This window comes from Opisthocomus hoazin, chromosome 2 (assembly GCF_030867145.1).
Source record: "Opisthocomus hoazin isolate bOpiHoa1 chromosome 2, bOpiHoa1.hap1, whole genome shotgun sequence".
Lineage (NCBI taxonomy): Eukaryota > Metazoa > Chordata > Aves > Opisthocomiformes > Opisthocomidae > Opisthocomus > Opisthocomus hoazin.
Genome location: NC_134415.1, coordinates 38,369,696 through 38,382,788, shown reverse-complemented (window position 1 = coordinate 38,382,788; position 13,093 = coordinate 38,369,696). Strand labels below are relative to the sequence as shown.

Sequence of the window (13,093 nt, the reverse complement as noted above, 5' to 3'; positions counted from 1 at the left end):
TCAGACACAGACCAGATTACTAAATCACCTGTAGAGCTAACTCCTGAGAACTTCTCTTCTATATCGTTATTTCATATGTACCCAAGGAATACAAAGCTCTTAATGCCTTCACCTGCTCTAGCAGCCAGCTAAACAGACGGCATTCTCCAATTCTGCATTTCTATAAAAGCGTATTTTACAGAGAGGGCAAGATGGTTACAGTGACAGGTTAGAATAGTAACAGTCTAGGCATAGAGCTAAGAACGTTATACAAGATCACATTTTCCTTTTTAAACTCCAGGTCAAGGGAAAAGCCAATAAAGAAGTGCAAGTGCAAAACTGAGTCATGAATAACATGAGATAAGCAAAGCCTGAGGACAGCCTGGTCAGGACAAGAACAGGGATCCCCTACTCTGACACAGGGCAGATAACCACACACATTTGCTGACACTGCTTGTCAACATCCTCTGTAAGACTTAAACAAATTAAGAACCTCTGACTTTCAGAGTCCTTGCTTTTTTCCAAATTCTCCCCAGTATATCCTAAACCACATATCTTTATTTTCTCTTTCTCCGATTCTCTTGTTCTTTGTGTCCTTGGGAAGCCAAGGTTTGACACAGTGGCAAGTCCTCCTGTGATTGTTTCTCTGAGCTGGAGGCTCCTCCTGTTCTGGGGCCTGAGCAACACTTGCAACTGTTTCCATTGCTGCCTCCACAACAACATTAGACCATGTGAGTTCACTTACTGAAGATGTCATTGCTCTGAAAAAATTCCATTTAAATAATGACATCCACCAAATAATTTCAGCTTTGCTAGAAGCACCAGAGTTACCAGCAGTGCATTTGAAAGCCACATGGCAAAACGAAGTTCAGGCCCAGACATCTCCCATCAGAAGGGCTAAGCTTGGGCAAAGAACTAAACATACTGATAATTAAGATCCTACTCTTTCAGAAATTTGAGCACATTAATAACAACTCTAATTGGGTGACTCGTCCCACTTAGGTCAGTTGATTCACGTTTCTTCTTTCAGCTGTGCCTATGCTTTCAGAACTAAGCCTAAAACTGTACTTTTATTATAGGGCACCCTTCTGTCAGTTTAAATATGTACAATTCCATTGCTTCCTTTTGGGTACAAGGAAGTTGCTCTGAGTTTCAAGACTCTCACAAAGAATAAAACTTCAAGTGTTTTTTAAACAAGTTCACCAACACCGTGCCACTAACACACACCTGAATGGTGTATAATGCAGCTCTTAAGTTACTGTGACTCCAAGCAAAAAAAAGCTACAAGTCTATCTTACAACTCCTTTACGTTAATGAAATCCTCCACAAGTAGAACCCATCTGCATATCCCATGCACTTAATGCAGCATTTAATCTTGCAGTACACCAGCTTGAGCTATAAGCTACTTGTTTAGCAGCAGGTAGTAGTCAAGGTATTATTTTTATGATGGTGTACCTCATTCCTCCCGGAGCATACATATTAGGATTCTCACTGACAAATGACTGCAAAATATTTTTCAGAATTCCAGTGACTTCACTGTTGTGAGTTCCTGAAAATCAGAATACTGGCCACTGGATACATCTATTGTAATCAGCCATCACTGTAAATGTCCTCCACATATTCAAAAGGAAGAGATCATTCCTCTTTTCCATTATGAGTGGAAGCTAGTGTGTTTGAATACTTTTTATCACCCATAAAATAAGAGCATATTGTGAACAATTCTGGTGTGTAACCCGTAATGCTTTAAGAACAAATTTTGTTTGGTGTTTGCAGTTCACAGGAGTTTGTCTTTCATGTTCTTCTCCTACTTCAATGTCTTTAGTTATCAAACATGGATGTACAGAACCAAGTACACATCCTGGTTTCAGTACGATTGGCAATGTCTGAAAATCTTTTTAGACTAATACTTAGTATTTCCGGCACACAGGCTGTTTTTGCAATATTTAATTAGATCTAGTCTGAAACAAACTCTAGGCAATTTGCAAATGCATTCCCCTCCTCTTTCAGAAGCAAAACAAAAGTCCAGGCATCTTTTAATTGTGCATCTGTCCCACAGCCAACACGAAACAGTTCACCAAGCGTGTCTTGCAGCTGAATTCAGAGTTCACTCTCTAGTCCTCTCTCTTGTGGTACCTCAGCGAAGGAAGAGCACTGTAATTGAGCAAGACTCTGCAATTGTTTTGACAGGATGTTTAGAGCTTTGAACAAAATAGGTAGATGCTGTGTTAACAGCATCTTTTCCTCATAAAGGTTTCACCTCTTTTAACCATATTTGACTGCCCTGCCAGTCACAAGGCAATTAGTCATGCCTTTTGACCGTGTCACTAATCACTGCAATCAAATATTTCCATGACTGTGGAGATATCCGGTTTTTCATCCAAACAAACAGCTCCAGCCTGAGCATTTCTCATAGCACATGCTGTATACCCAACTGTTATTGACTTTTCTTCTGAATTCATCAACAATTTTCCAGATTATTTCTTTATACACTTCAGTTCTTCCAGTTAATAAATTTTGTCCCACCACTGTGTTGCCCAGAAGTGGAAAAGAGCCTGGAAAAAGCATCCTTGCTGTCCAGACCTGTGCACATTTGACACAGAATGGAAATTCTTAGTCATGAACTTCAGACATAGAATCATATATAACCCAACTGACTTGAATCCCCAAAATAATAAGAAGGTAATAAGCTAGCAAGCTGAAATACAATTTTAAACCATACATGATTAATTTTTTAATTTTTCCAATTTTTCAGTATCACTACTGAAACTGTTACTCAGAGTAAAGTATGCCTCTTCCTACTTTCAGATTGTGTCTAGCACAAAGCTAAAGCAATTTATTACACAGCTGTTAGAGATATGACAGATACAAAGTATATTGCATTGTGTAAGAAGTTTGGTTTAAAATGAATTTTAGCTTGGGAGAATGTGTGAGGTCACTACCACAGAGCAAAAATTATACTCTGTGTTCCTTCCAATATATTAGCAATGTATAGTACCTCACAAAGACAGAATTAAGTAACAAAATCCTGTTCAAGGTGGATGCATTGTTTCAAACTGTGCTTTTTTGCACCCATCAGCTTTTCGTCATTCTCCAGTTCAAATGCTTATGATCATTTGTATTTTAGGTGCCAACAGTGTCCCCCCTATGACTATCAGATGAAGTCTGTCTTTCCTGTATATGCTCCCTTTATTTCAGGAGTTTTCACATTTCCTCATTAATCTGAAAGCCCTGCTCCTTACACCATGTTCATACACAGAGATTAAAATTTTTCCTCTTGCCTCACTCGTGCCATGATTGTTATTTTCAAGGTCCTGGTTTCCAGCTTCATTACTAAAAACTTATATTTGGATGCCAGTACTTTCCTCCTGCCATTTCTTATGCCTGTGGTACTCTCATTGAACATGACCGCTTGTTCCTCCCCAACTTGCTGGAAGCCTGTGCAAACACCTCATGAGATCCACCACCTTACACCAGGAAGGCCTGCTGTCATTGGGGATCATTAACCCAGCTCTCCTGGAAACACGAAAAGAATTTCCAGCAGTAAGAAAATGAAAAGAAAGTTATCACAGATCAAAGAGAAGGTGGTAAGGGGAGAGAGGAAATGCCACAGATCATGGAGAGCACCTGGAGATACGTCTTGGATTGAAATGACTGGTTGGGAAAGTTGGGATAAGAAGGAAAAGTGGAAGCAAGCTTTAAGTCAACTACAAGCAAGTATCTCTGTGACTTCTAGGAATCTCCTCCTTCCATCAGCTAGGCTTATGTGGGAGACACAGGGATATGCATCTCCACCTCTTCTGTGGAGACTAATTCTGCACCCTGCATGTGCATTTTGAGTTGCTAATTTAAGCTGCAGCACTTTGTAGAATCATTAATGACAGCAGCATATTTTATCCCAATGGAGTCAGAAATGCATAGAGGAAGCTGGAGTCAAAAATGTAAGATGAGAGAACTCCCCTCCCCTTGCCTCTGAAATCACAGAATTGACAAAATCACAGTCTCTGACACCACCCAAATGTCTGCCGGCCCCTCAGGCAGAATCCCAAGTGTTCTAGGTCTCTGCATCACGTTTAGGTAGCTGTCACAATCCTGCTGAAAAACAAACACATCATGAGGGAAAAAAAAGAAAACCAGGTGTAATTTGGACTTCCATATACAACAAAAGCACAAAACAAAAAGAAAACCCAGAAGCATGGTGATGGCTCACTCACAACTCATAGCAGAGATGGTTACGAGCAGCAGATGGGAAGCCAACGCATCAAACACAGCCTCAAAAGAGGAGCCCAAAAGAACTGTAAAACAGAGAGAAACCCAAAGAAAAACATGATAAAAAACAACAAAATGAGAAAAAAATCAAACAGAAATAAATTAAAAAACAGTTCAGTATTGTATCCCTCCAGAAACCTGGGTCTCTTACTTATCTGTTGCCATCTCCCAGCTTCCCTCCCAGGGTTGTTGCCCCATGCTGTATTTAGTTTCATTTAGACACAAAGCCTTGAGTGAGTCTGCGTGTTTTGTCAGTGCTCTGTGAAGTGGTGAGAGGGGTCCCTCTAGAGACTAACTTTCCCCTGCTCCCATACCACACCTAATAGTATAAAAAAAAAAGCTGAGAGCAGAGATGTATGCAGCCTAACCACAGGTCAGTTGCACAGTTCTGCTGTGATTTTTCTTCCTAAAACTATCAGATACCTACACCTCCCTCCCTCCTCCAATCAAACTAATCTAATAACCAGCAAGGGGATCTGCTCTTTCTCATCTCTTTGCCCTTTTCACCCACAGCAATTTCTAACGTTACCACGTAAGTTTCTAAAAATGAACAGAGATGTCCTCTTCCCCATTTGAACTGTCGTGGGTTCCCACCCAAGATATCTGGCTTTTTCTGCAACCACCACCTTTCTTTCTCAACAGCTATCTCCATACAATCACTGCCTTGCCAAGTTTACAGGCTTCCCAGCTGTCAACTTCAGACATCTTCCCCTTCCCTAGGAGACCCTGCTGCACCTAGAGATAGCGGGGTCTCCGCCATCTGTGGTGGGATGCAGTATGGTGGTTTGAAAGAGAGCAGAATGAAAGTCAGCACTGCTTTTAGGCCACGTGAGCAGTATCTTAAGATGTGAATTGCACAGTATGGAAACATGAGAACCACCCTGATCAGAGGCAAGAGCTAATATTATCATGGACCTTAAAACTCAATTCAGTAAACTGACCTTGGCTGAGATACTTATCTCAACAGAAATCCACTAATCCAAATCAATCAACCCAATGAGTTTCTTATTTGCGTGTCAATATTCCTCATCCCTAAAAATGTTCAAGTTCTAGGAATTCTGTAGATTTTGCACAAAATTTCATTTTGAGAAGGTTACTTAATAGCCTTCTACTATTCTTTCCAAAGGAAAAGACCCAAAGAAGATGAGTTAAAATGCCATCTTTCCTCCTTTACGTTAGGAGAAATCAAAATTTCCAATGGATTTTAACATCAGAAAAGACCAAGGTAATAATTTTGTCTTTCTGAATAGCATGTGCCAACCATCGCATCATGCGATTCCTGCACCAGAACTTGTGCTGGAGATGAGGATGCCTTTATCACATTAGAAACAGGGCTAAGAATGAGCACTTTTTTTAACCAACAGCTTATTCCAGCTATAATCCTATTATTCAGTTATCATTTGATTTTTAACAAGAGAATTTTGGCCTCAGAGCTGCACTGCTTAGATGCATGGTCACATATGGCAACAAGCAGCACAGAATATCCCCATGGAAAGCATGGGGAGTGCTAAGTAAGAAAGGTACATTTTCCGTGTGCTGTATCACAGACCGGGGGAACCACTGAAATTTAAATGTTTTGAAGAGTGTTGTAGAGTGTTAGTCACATCTCATTTGGGATTTATAGCTCATAATGCTTTCCTGGAGTCACATGGAGAAGACAGTCCTTTTCTATCAAAAGGAAGAAGACAAAAGACAGTTGTGGCAATCACTGAGAAGCAGGAGGGCTAAATTAAAATCTCTCCACTCCTTGGACAGACATGAAAACCACACCTCCCTTCTTCCAGAGTACACCCTCACCCCTAAGCTACAGGGTGCTTTCAGACCCAAGTCTAAGAACATCTATGTTGGAAAGAATCCTTTTTGCATAGAATAGTTGAATTTATATCACAAAGAGAAAGTGTGTAACAGGTACTCTGTAACCTGGCAGCAAATGCACTCACCTGATGGAGGAGATATGACCTGCAATCCAATTCAACAGTCATTTGCCCAGGGAGTGAAGCCCCTGCTCCCTCACCACTAGACACAGTAATAGTTTTCTGATCCTCTCTCTGTAGTCCAATGGGAAGAATAATCAGAACTTCACATGGAACAGCATCAGCCACAAGGAATGACATATTCAGATGTACTGTATTCCCCCTGCAGCCTGGCAGTAAAGGCACTCAGCAATGGAAAATGGGATACCAACTCCCTCCAGGCATATATGGGATTTGAGACTGAGTTGTCCTTCTTTTTCCCTCACCCCAGTAGCACAAGAGCTCTAACCAAGAGGCGCTACATAAAATAAAACCAGCAACAACCTGATATAGATGATCTGAGGTCATTCTCACTGAACCAGGTCTTCCAGGGGAGGACAGCAGAGAAACAGGTAGTTATAACGAGATACAAGAGTCCCTGCTTGCTAATAGATTTTCAAATCCATCAGCTAGTCTGCTTTTCATACATTCAACTGCACTGGCTTTCTGTAGTTGTAACGTTTTAAATCAGAACATCAACTCCTCTCTCAAGTCCAAATTCGCTACTCTAAAAATGAAAGTAACAATGAGAACCTTTACGTAATTTTCACAGTGATCTGTTTTATGACTACCCATTCCCACAGGAACGGCATTTCCATAATATATCAAATATGCAATATTTTTAAAGACATAGGTCCATTTTTTTCCATTTTCCCTATTTCTGTGTGAACCAATGTGACTATGCTGTGCTTGCAGCCTTTTCTCTGATTACCTTTTACAATACAGAGTTTGAGACAAAAGTTATATCCCTGCCTAAGCTAATACAGTACTCCAAGTACTACAGATCCACAAATCCGTTTATTCTATTGCAAAATATTCATCTTGCATAACATTACAGCTTTACATATATTTCAAGTACAAATTAAGTATAAAAGGTACTTGGCTTCTATGTTTGAACATTTGGGGTCTTAGGATGTAGGAGTAAATATCCTTTGTGTTATTTTATAGCTCATTTTCTAGTGGGGGGAAAACAACCTAGCAGAAAAACATACCATACTCTCCTATTCTAATACCTTGTTCACTGCAGTGAAGTTTATTTTTAACACTATGCACAGACATTTGAAAAATAAATACCTTTTTCTCAATTAGCTGACACATTTCTGCAGCCTTCATCATGCTCGTCTAAACAGGCAATGCACTGTCCTGCCCACAGCATCTTCTCTCTGCCCACTGACTCACAGAGCCACCCTCGCACATGTACAGTATCTTCAGCAAGGCACTGCAAACTACTGCAGTGCAGTCTGAGCCACGAGGAGATCGAGATCTAATCAATGGGCTGCAGCTGACTAAGCTAAAAAAAAGCTTGCTGAGCAAAACAGCCCAGTGTCAGATCCTGCAACGGGAGACAGGCTCCGGGAAAAATACAGCCTCTCCTCTATATTCCAATAAATAATAAAGACCAAGCTGCTAAACCCTTGACCACTTTCAATTAGTATTTGTAGAGCCACCGTGAATATGTTTCTGAAGGCAGGGTGTCACAGACCAAGGAAAAGTAAAATGCTTTTTGTATTGCACGTTAGTGACAAAATTAGCAGACCTGAACAAAGACAAGTGATGATCAAGGAGTTATTGTCCAAAACCTGACTTACATTAGCACAGAAGACCTTCATGACTCAGAACTCCTCCACTACACAAGCATATGTTGTTCATCATATTATCTGTATAACAATGTTTATGTCTGTTTTCCCCTCCAAGTTCAAATTTTCTTCTCAGCCTTAATTCTCTGTATCAAACACATTCTGCAAGTCCAGCTCTCTGCTATAAAAATGCAAGATGAAAATTTTGACTTGCACATTTTCTATAGAGGATATTTCCACAAATGTAAAATAATCAACGTTTCAATTCATTCCCCAGTTGCTTAGCTCTGTTTTCCTAAGATGCACAACAACACTGACTCCTTACACTGCTGCACGGCAAAGGTGGGTTGTACAGCCAGGACATCACAGTGAATAAAACTGCTCATGTCTCTATCTGAACTACGGCAGAAGGTTGCATCTAAAAGAAAGAACAGTTAAATCCCTAAAAAAACCTCTCTGCATCCTGTGATATCAAATTTGTTACAGAAGGTCTTGAGATTCACCCCCAAATGGACTTTTTCATGGGAGGGTGGAGGGGAAAAAAACAAAATCACAAAACCCCCCTAGACTTGTTAATCAAGAGTACACTCTATATCTGAAAGCACTCATTAACCAGAGCTGAACTAACAGACACCCTTCACAAGCCATCTCTTCTTTAAGCAGATCTCCAGGTCTTCCACAACTGAGAAACACATGGCTTGAACTACTGCCCACTTCAAAGCCACTTGGATGGGAACCCTCACGCTGATAATAAAGTATATAACACATCAGCATAACCATATAAAAAGCTCTGCTTCCTTGTCACTGAAGTTATACAATAGCACAAACCCCGGCAAGATCTCGTGGAGAAAAATGTTTTATGGGGTGTGGGAGGGTACAGAATGTAAGCTTGAAAAACAAGGACAGTGGCCATAGATGAGGCAATGAGATTGTTTTAGGTATTAAGGGAAGGAAAAACTGCTTCCCATGTATCAGTGGTCTGGAAAAGGTCAGGTTGGTCCAAGACAACATTGCCCCCAAGCTATTTATATTTCCCAAATTTCTTCTCCAACAAGGAAAAAATTGGGTGCAAATGTTCTGCAGGAAGACCACTGATATGGAAGAGAACACCAATTCTTTCTTTTACCTCTATTTTTTAAATCCTTCTAAACAGATTTTGTATTTCTAGGTTTTCCTGCTGCTGGGCTAGTTTGCCCGCATGCAACCACAAAGTGAAGCCACTGCAAAAATCTGAGAGGAGAGGGGTTAAAAAGTAAAGCACCCTAAAGCAAGCTCTTTTAACAGTAGATGGCAGAGATGGCCTATACCCACAACTGCTGCTAGCATCACACTATGACCAACACAAAGAGAAAGGCTATCTACAAGAACAAGGCAAGTACTCAGTCCACCTCAGATCAGTCTGAAGTTTTCTCTCAGGTATGCTAAGAGAACTCTGAAAAGCCATCGCCGTTCTCATCAAGGGTCCCAACAGTGATCTCTGATTTGTCCTGTATTCCTTTCCCAATGACTTCTCATGTTTAAGCACCTTCTTGAAAGCTGTTGAACATCAAACCCACGTTTTCATGAAGCTATTCCATAACATCAAGGTCTCGCTTGTCAGTGATACCTGTCAGCTCAGAGGCCACTGTCATACATGTGAAATTAGAACTGTCCCCCTCCCCCCCAAGCATTACCTTTCACTTACCTACACTGAATTTCACCTGTCGGTTTATAGCCCCTGCTATTTGCTACAGCTGGCCCTTACCTTTACACAACACAGTGTTCCATCACTGCTATGTAGACCACAGTCTCTTGACCCGCACGCAGATGCTGTATTACTCTTCCCAATGCATGCTGACTACCTGTGGCAGCAAGTGATGCCTCATGACTAAATATATCCCTTTATTGGTTTAAATTTGTCACCTGTTTCATTGAGCATCTTGTTCCTGTATAACCAAAGAGAACTGAGGCTTCCTCGCTGGCTTCTCAAGACTTAATAGTATTTTACAGACTTTTATAAAATTCCTTTCATTCATCTTCTTGCTTGAGTTATAGTCACAATCTTTCTGATCCCTCTTCATGTAAGTTTGTCATTACTGTCTTCTGAATACTGTTTAGATCCACAATACCGTCTCTGAAACTGGATGGGCAGTATCTTATGCATCATCAACTGTTATCTCATCTAGATTTGTATAAAGGCACTAAAAAAGGTTTTGTAGGTTTCATCATCCTATTCCATATAGACCATAACAATTGCATCACTGGCTTGATGCATCTCATCTGGTAACCTGCCTCCAGTCTGAAAGGAGTTGCTTCTGGGTATCCTACAGGTAGGGTACATGTACTTGGGCAGATGCAGTCCCCTTGCACTCTGTTTAATCTAACATGTGCAATGCTAATTTTTAAAACGAATAATGTTGGTTCAGACCCCATGCACCAGAACAAATACTTGAAACTCTCCTAAAGAACAAAATCAGTAGAAATGTGGCTAGCTGGGACGTAATTAGGAAAAGTCTACACAGCTTTTCTAAGGGAAAGTAGCATATCACCAACCGTGCTCTCTGCAGCATTTGTGCATATAGACAAGGGCAACCTAGTCCATATAGTACATCTGAATTTTCAAAAACATGAGACCCTGAGCAAGTCCACACTTCAAGAGATTACACTGCAAAAGACATTGTTTTTCTCATTTGAGTGGTGGCAATTACAATTGTCCTTTAAAGAGGCAACAAATTAAAGACTTGCACAAAACAAGAACTTTATTATACAATCTGGTCAAAGTTGTGTTTTGAGGTTCCCCTCTCCTGTTACATTATTTGTCATATCATGAGACAAGAAAGTTTTAAGATCAGTCAAATTCAGAACCTAATTTCCTTTAGGTCAAAGTTTAGCTGTGAGATTCTCGATGTTTAACAAAAACTTTGGCATGAAAAGCATGACAATTTTAGTTTAATTTTTTCCTCTCTTTATGGTAATTTTAAGCAGCACAGTAAACAAACAACTAACAGAGCTGTAGCAGCTGTGACAACAGTTAGCAAAACTAGGGTGTGAAGGGGCCCACAAACTTTGCTCAGGACGGCACAGGCCTGACTGATGCTGCAACAGTGGTGCTGATGGGCTTGGTCACCAGCATGGGCTGCTGCAACTATCGTTAGCATGTTAGAGACCTCAGCCTGGAAAAAGCCCCAAAGAAAGGACGTGGCCATCCGCACTGGGCTGCAGAGAGCACCTGGTGCCTCCGCAGTGGCCTCATTTCTAAGAGAAATACTGTGGCTGACGTGCAGCATTGCCTCATGAAAGCGCTGTGGTGAGGCAGGAAAGGAGGTGAGCAGACTATGTAGCATCAGGGAGAGTGAACAAGAGATCACAGAATCACAGAATGGTAGGGGTTGGAAGGGACCTCTGTGGGTCATCTGGTCCAACCCCCCTGCCGAAGCAGGGTCACCTACAGCAGGCTGCACAGGATCTTGTCCAGGCGGGTCTTGAATATCTCCAGAGAAGGAGACTCCACAACCTCCCTGGGCAGCCTGTTCCAGTGCTCCGTCACCCTCAGAGGGAAGAAGTTCTTCCTCATGTTCAGACGGAACTTCCTGTGCCTCAGTTTGTGCCCATTGCCCCTTGTCCTGTCACTGGGCACCACTGAAAAGAGCTTGGCCCCATCCTCCTGACACCCACCCTTCAGATATTTGTAGGCATTTATAAGGTCCCCTCGCAGCCTTCTCTTCTTCAGGCTGAACAAGCCCAGCTCCCTCAACCTCTCCTCGTAGGAGAGATGCTCCAGTCCCCTCACCATCCTCGTAGCCCTCTGCTGGACTCTCTCCAGTAGCTCTTCATCTTTCTTGAAGTGGGGAGCCCAGAACTGGACACAGTACTCCAGATGGGGCCTCACCAGGGCAGTGTAGAGGGGAAGGAGAACCTCCCTCGTCCTGCTGCCCACACTCTTCTTGATGCACCCCAGGATCCCATTGGCTTTCTTGGCAGCCAGGGCACACTGCTGGCTCATGGTTAACCTGTCGTCCACCAGGACACCCAGGTCCCTCTCCGCAGAACTGCTCTCCAGCAGGTCCGTCCCAAGCCTGTACTGGTGCATGGGGTTGTTCCTCCCCAGGTGCAGGACCCTGCACTTGCCCTTGTTGAACCTCATCAGGTTCCTCTCTGCCCAGCTTTCCAGCCTATCCAGGTCACGCTGAATGGCAGCACAGCCTTCTGGTGTATCTACCACACCTCCCAGTTTGGTGTCGTCAGCAAACTTGCTGAGGGTACATTCTAACTCTTCATCCAGGTTGTTGATGAAGAAGTTAAACAAGACTGGGCCCAGTACTGACCCCTGAGGGACACCACTTGTCACCAGCCTCCAACTAGACTCAGCGCCACTGATGACAACCCTCTGAGTTCTGCCATTCAGCCAGTTCTCTATCCACTTCACCGACCACTCATCCAGCCCACACTTCCTCAGCTTCCCTAGGAGGACATCATGGGAGACTGTGTCGAAAGCCTTGCTGAAGTCCAGGTAGACAACATCCACGGCTCTCCCTTCATCTACCCAGCCAGTCATGTCATCGTAGAAAGCTATTAGATTGGTCAAGCATGATTTACCCTTGGTGAATCCATGCTGACTACTCCTGATAACCTTCTTTTCTTCCACTTGCTTCATGATGGCCTCCAGGATAAGCTGCTCCATCACCTTTCCCGGGATGGAGGTGAGGCTGACCGGCCTGTAGTTCCCTGGGTCCTCCTTCTTGCCCTTTTTGAAGATTGGAGTGACATTGGCCTTTCTCCAGTCCTCGGGCACCTCTCCTGTCCTCCAGGACCTCTCAAAGATGATGGAGAGTGGCTCAGCAATGACATCCGCCAGCTCCCTCAGCACTCGTGGGTGCATTCCATCGGGGCCCATGGATTTGTGGACATCCAGATCACTTAAGCGATCCCTCACACAGTCCTCCTCGACCAAGGGAAAGTCATCCTCTTTGTAGGCTTCTTCTCTTACCTCCAGGGCCTGGGACTCCTGAGGGCCAGTCTTAGCACTGAAGACTGAAGCAAAGAAGGCATTCAGTAGCTCTGCCTTCTCCGCATCCTCCGTCACCAGGACACCCGCCTCATTCAGCAGCGGCCCCACATTGTCCCTAGCCTTCCTTTTGCTGCTGATGTAGTTGAAGAAGCCCTTCTTGTTGTTTTTGACATCCCTTGCCAGCTTCAATTCCAGGTGAGCCTTGGCCTTCCTCGTCGCATCCCTGCATGCTCTCACCACGTTTCTGTACTCTTCCCAAGTGGCCTGCCCCT

The 13,093-nt window shown here is 42.9% G+C and overlaps 1 protein-coding gene across 7 annotated transcripts in view; it reads right to left on the bottom strand.

The window, feature by feature from the left end:
* The window catches only part of TTBK1 (tau tubulin kinase 1), a 121,181-nt gene that overhangs the window by 55,550 nt on the left and 52,538 nt on the right, over nt 1-13,093 (bottom strand). The window contains exon 1 of one of the 7 annotated variants that reach the window (XM_075413236.1): nt 7,332-7,396. The exons of 5 other annotated variants lie outside the window; for them this stretch is intronic. In XM_075413236.1, the coding sequence (XP_075269351.1) occupies nt 7,332-7,373 (42 nt within the window). In that variant the 5' untranslated portion in view covers nt 7,374-7,396. Of the gene's footprint in view, nt 1-7,331; nt 7,397-13,093 lie in introns of those variants that run through there. One more of the 7 variants, XM_075413238.1, reaches the window with a different exon arrangement.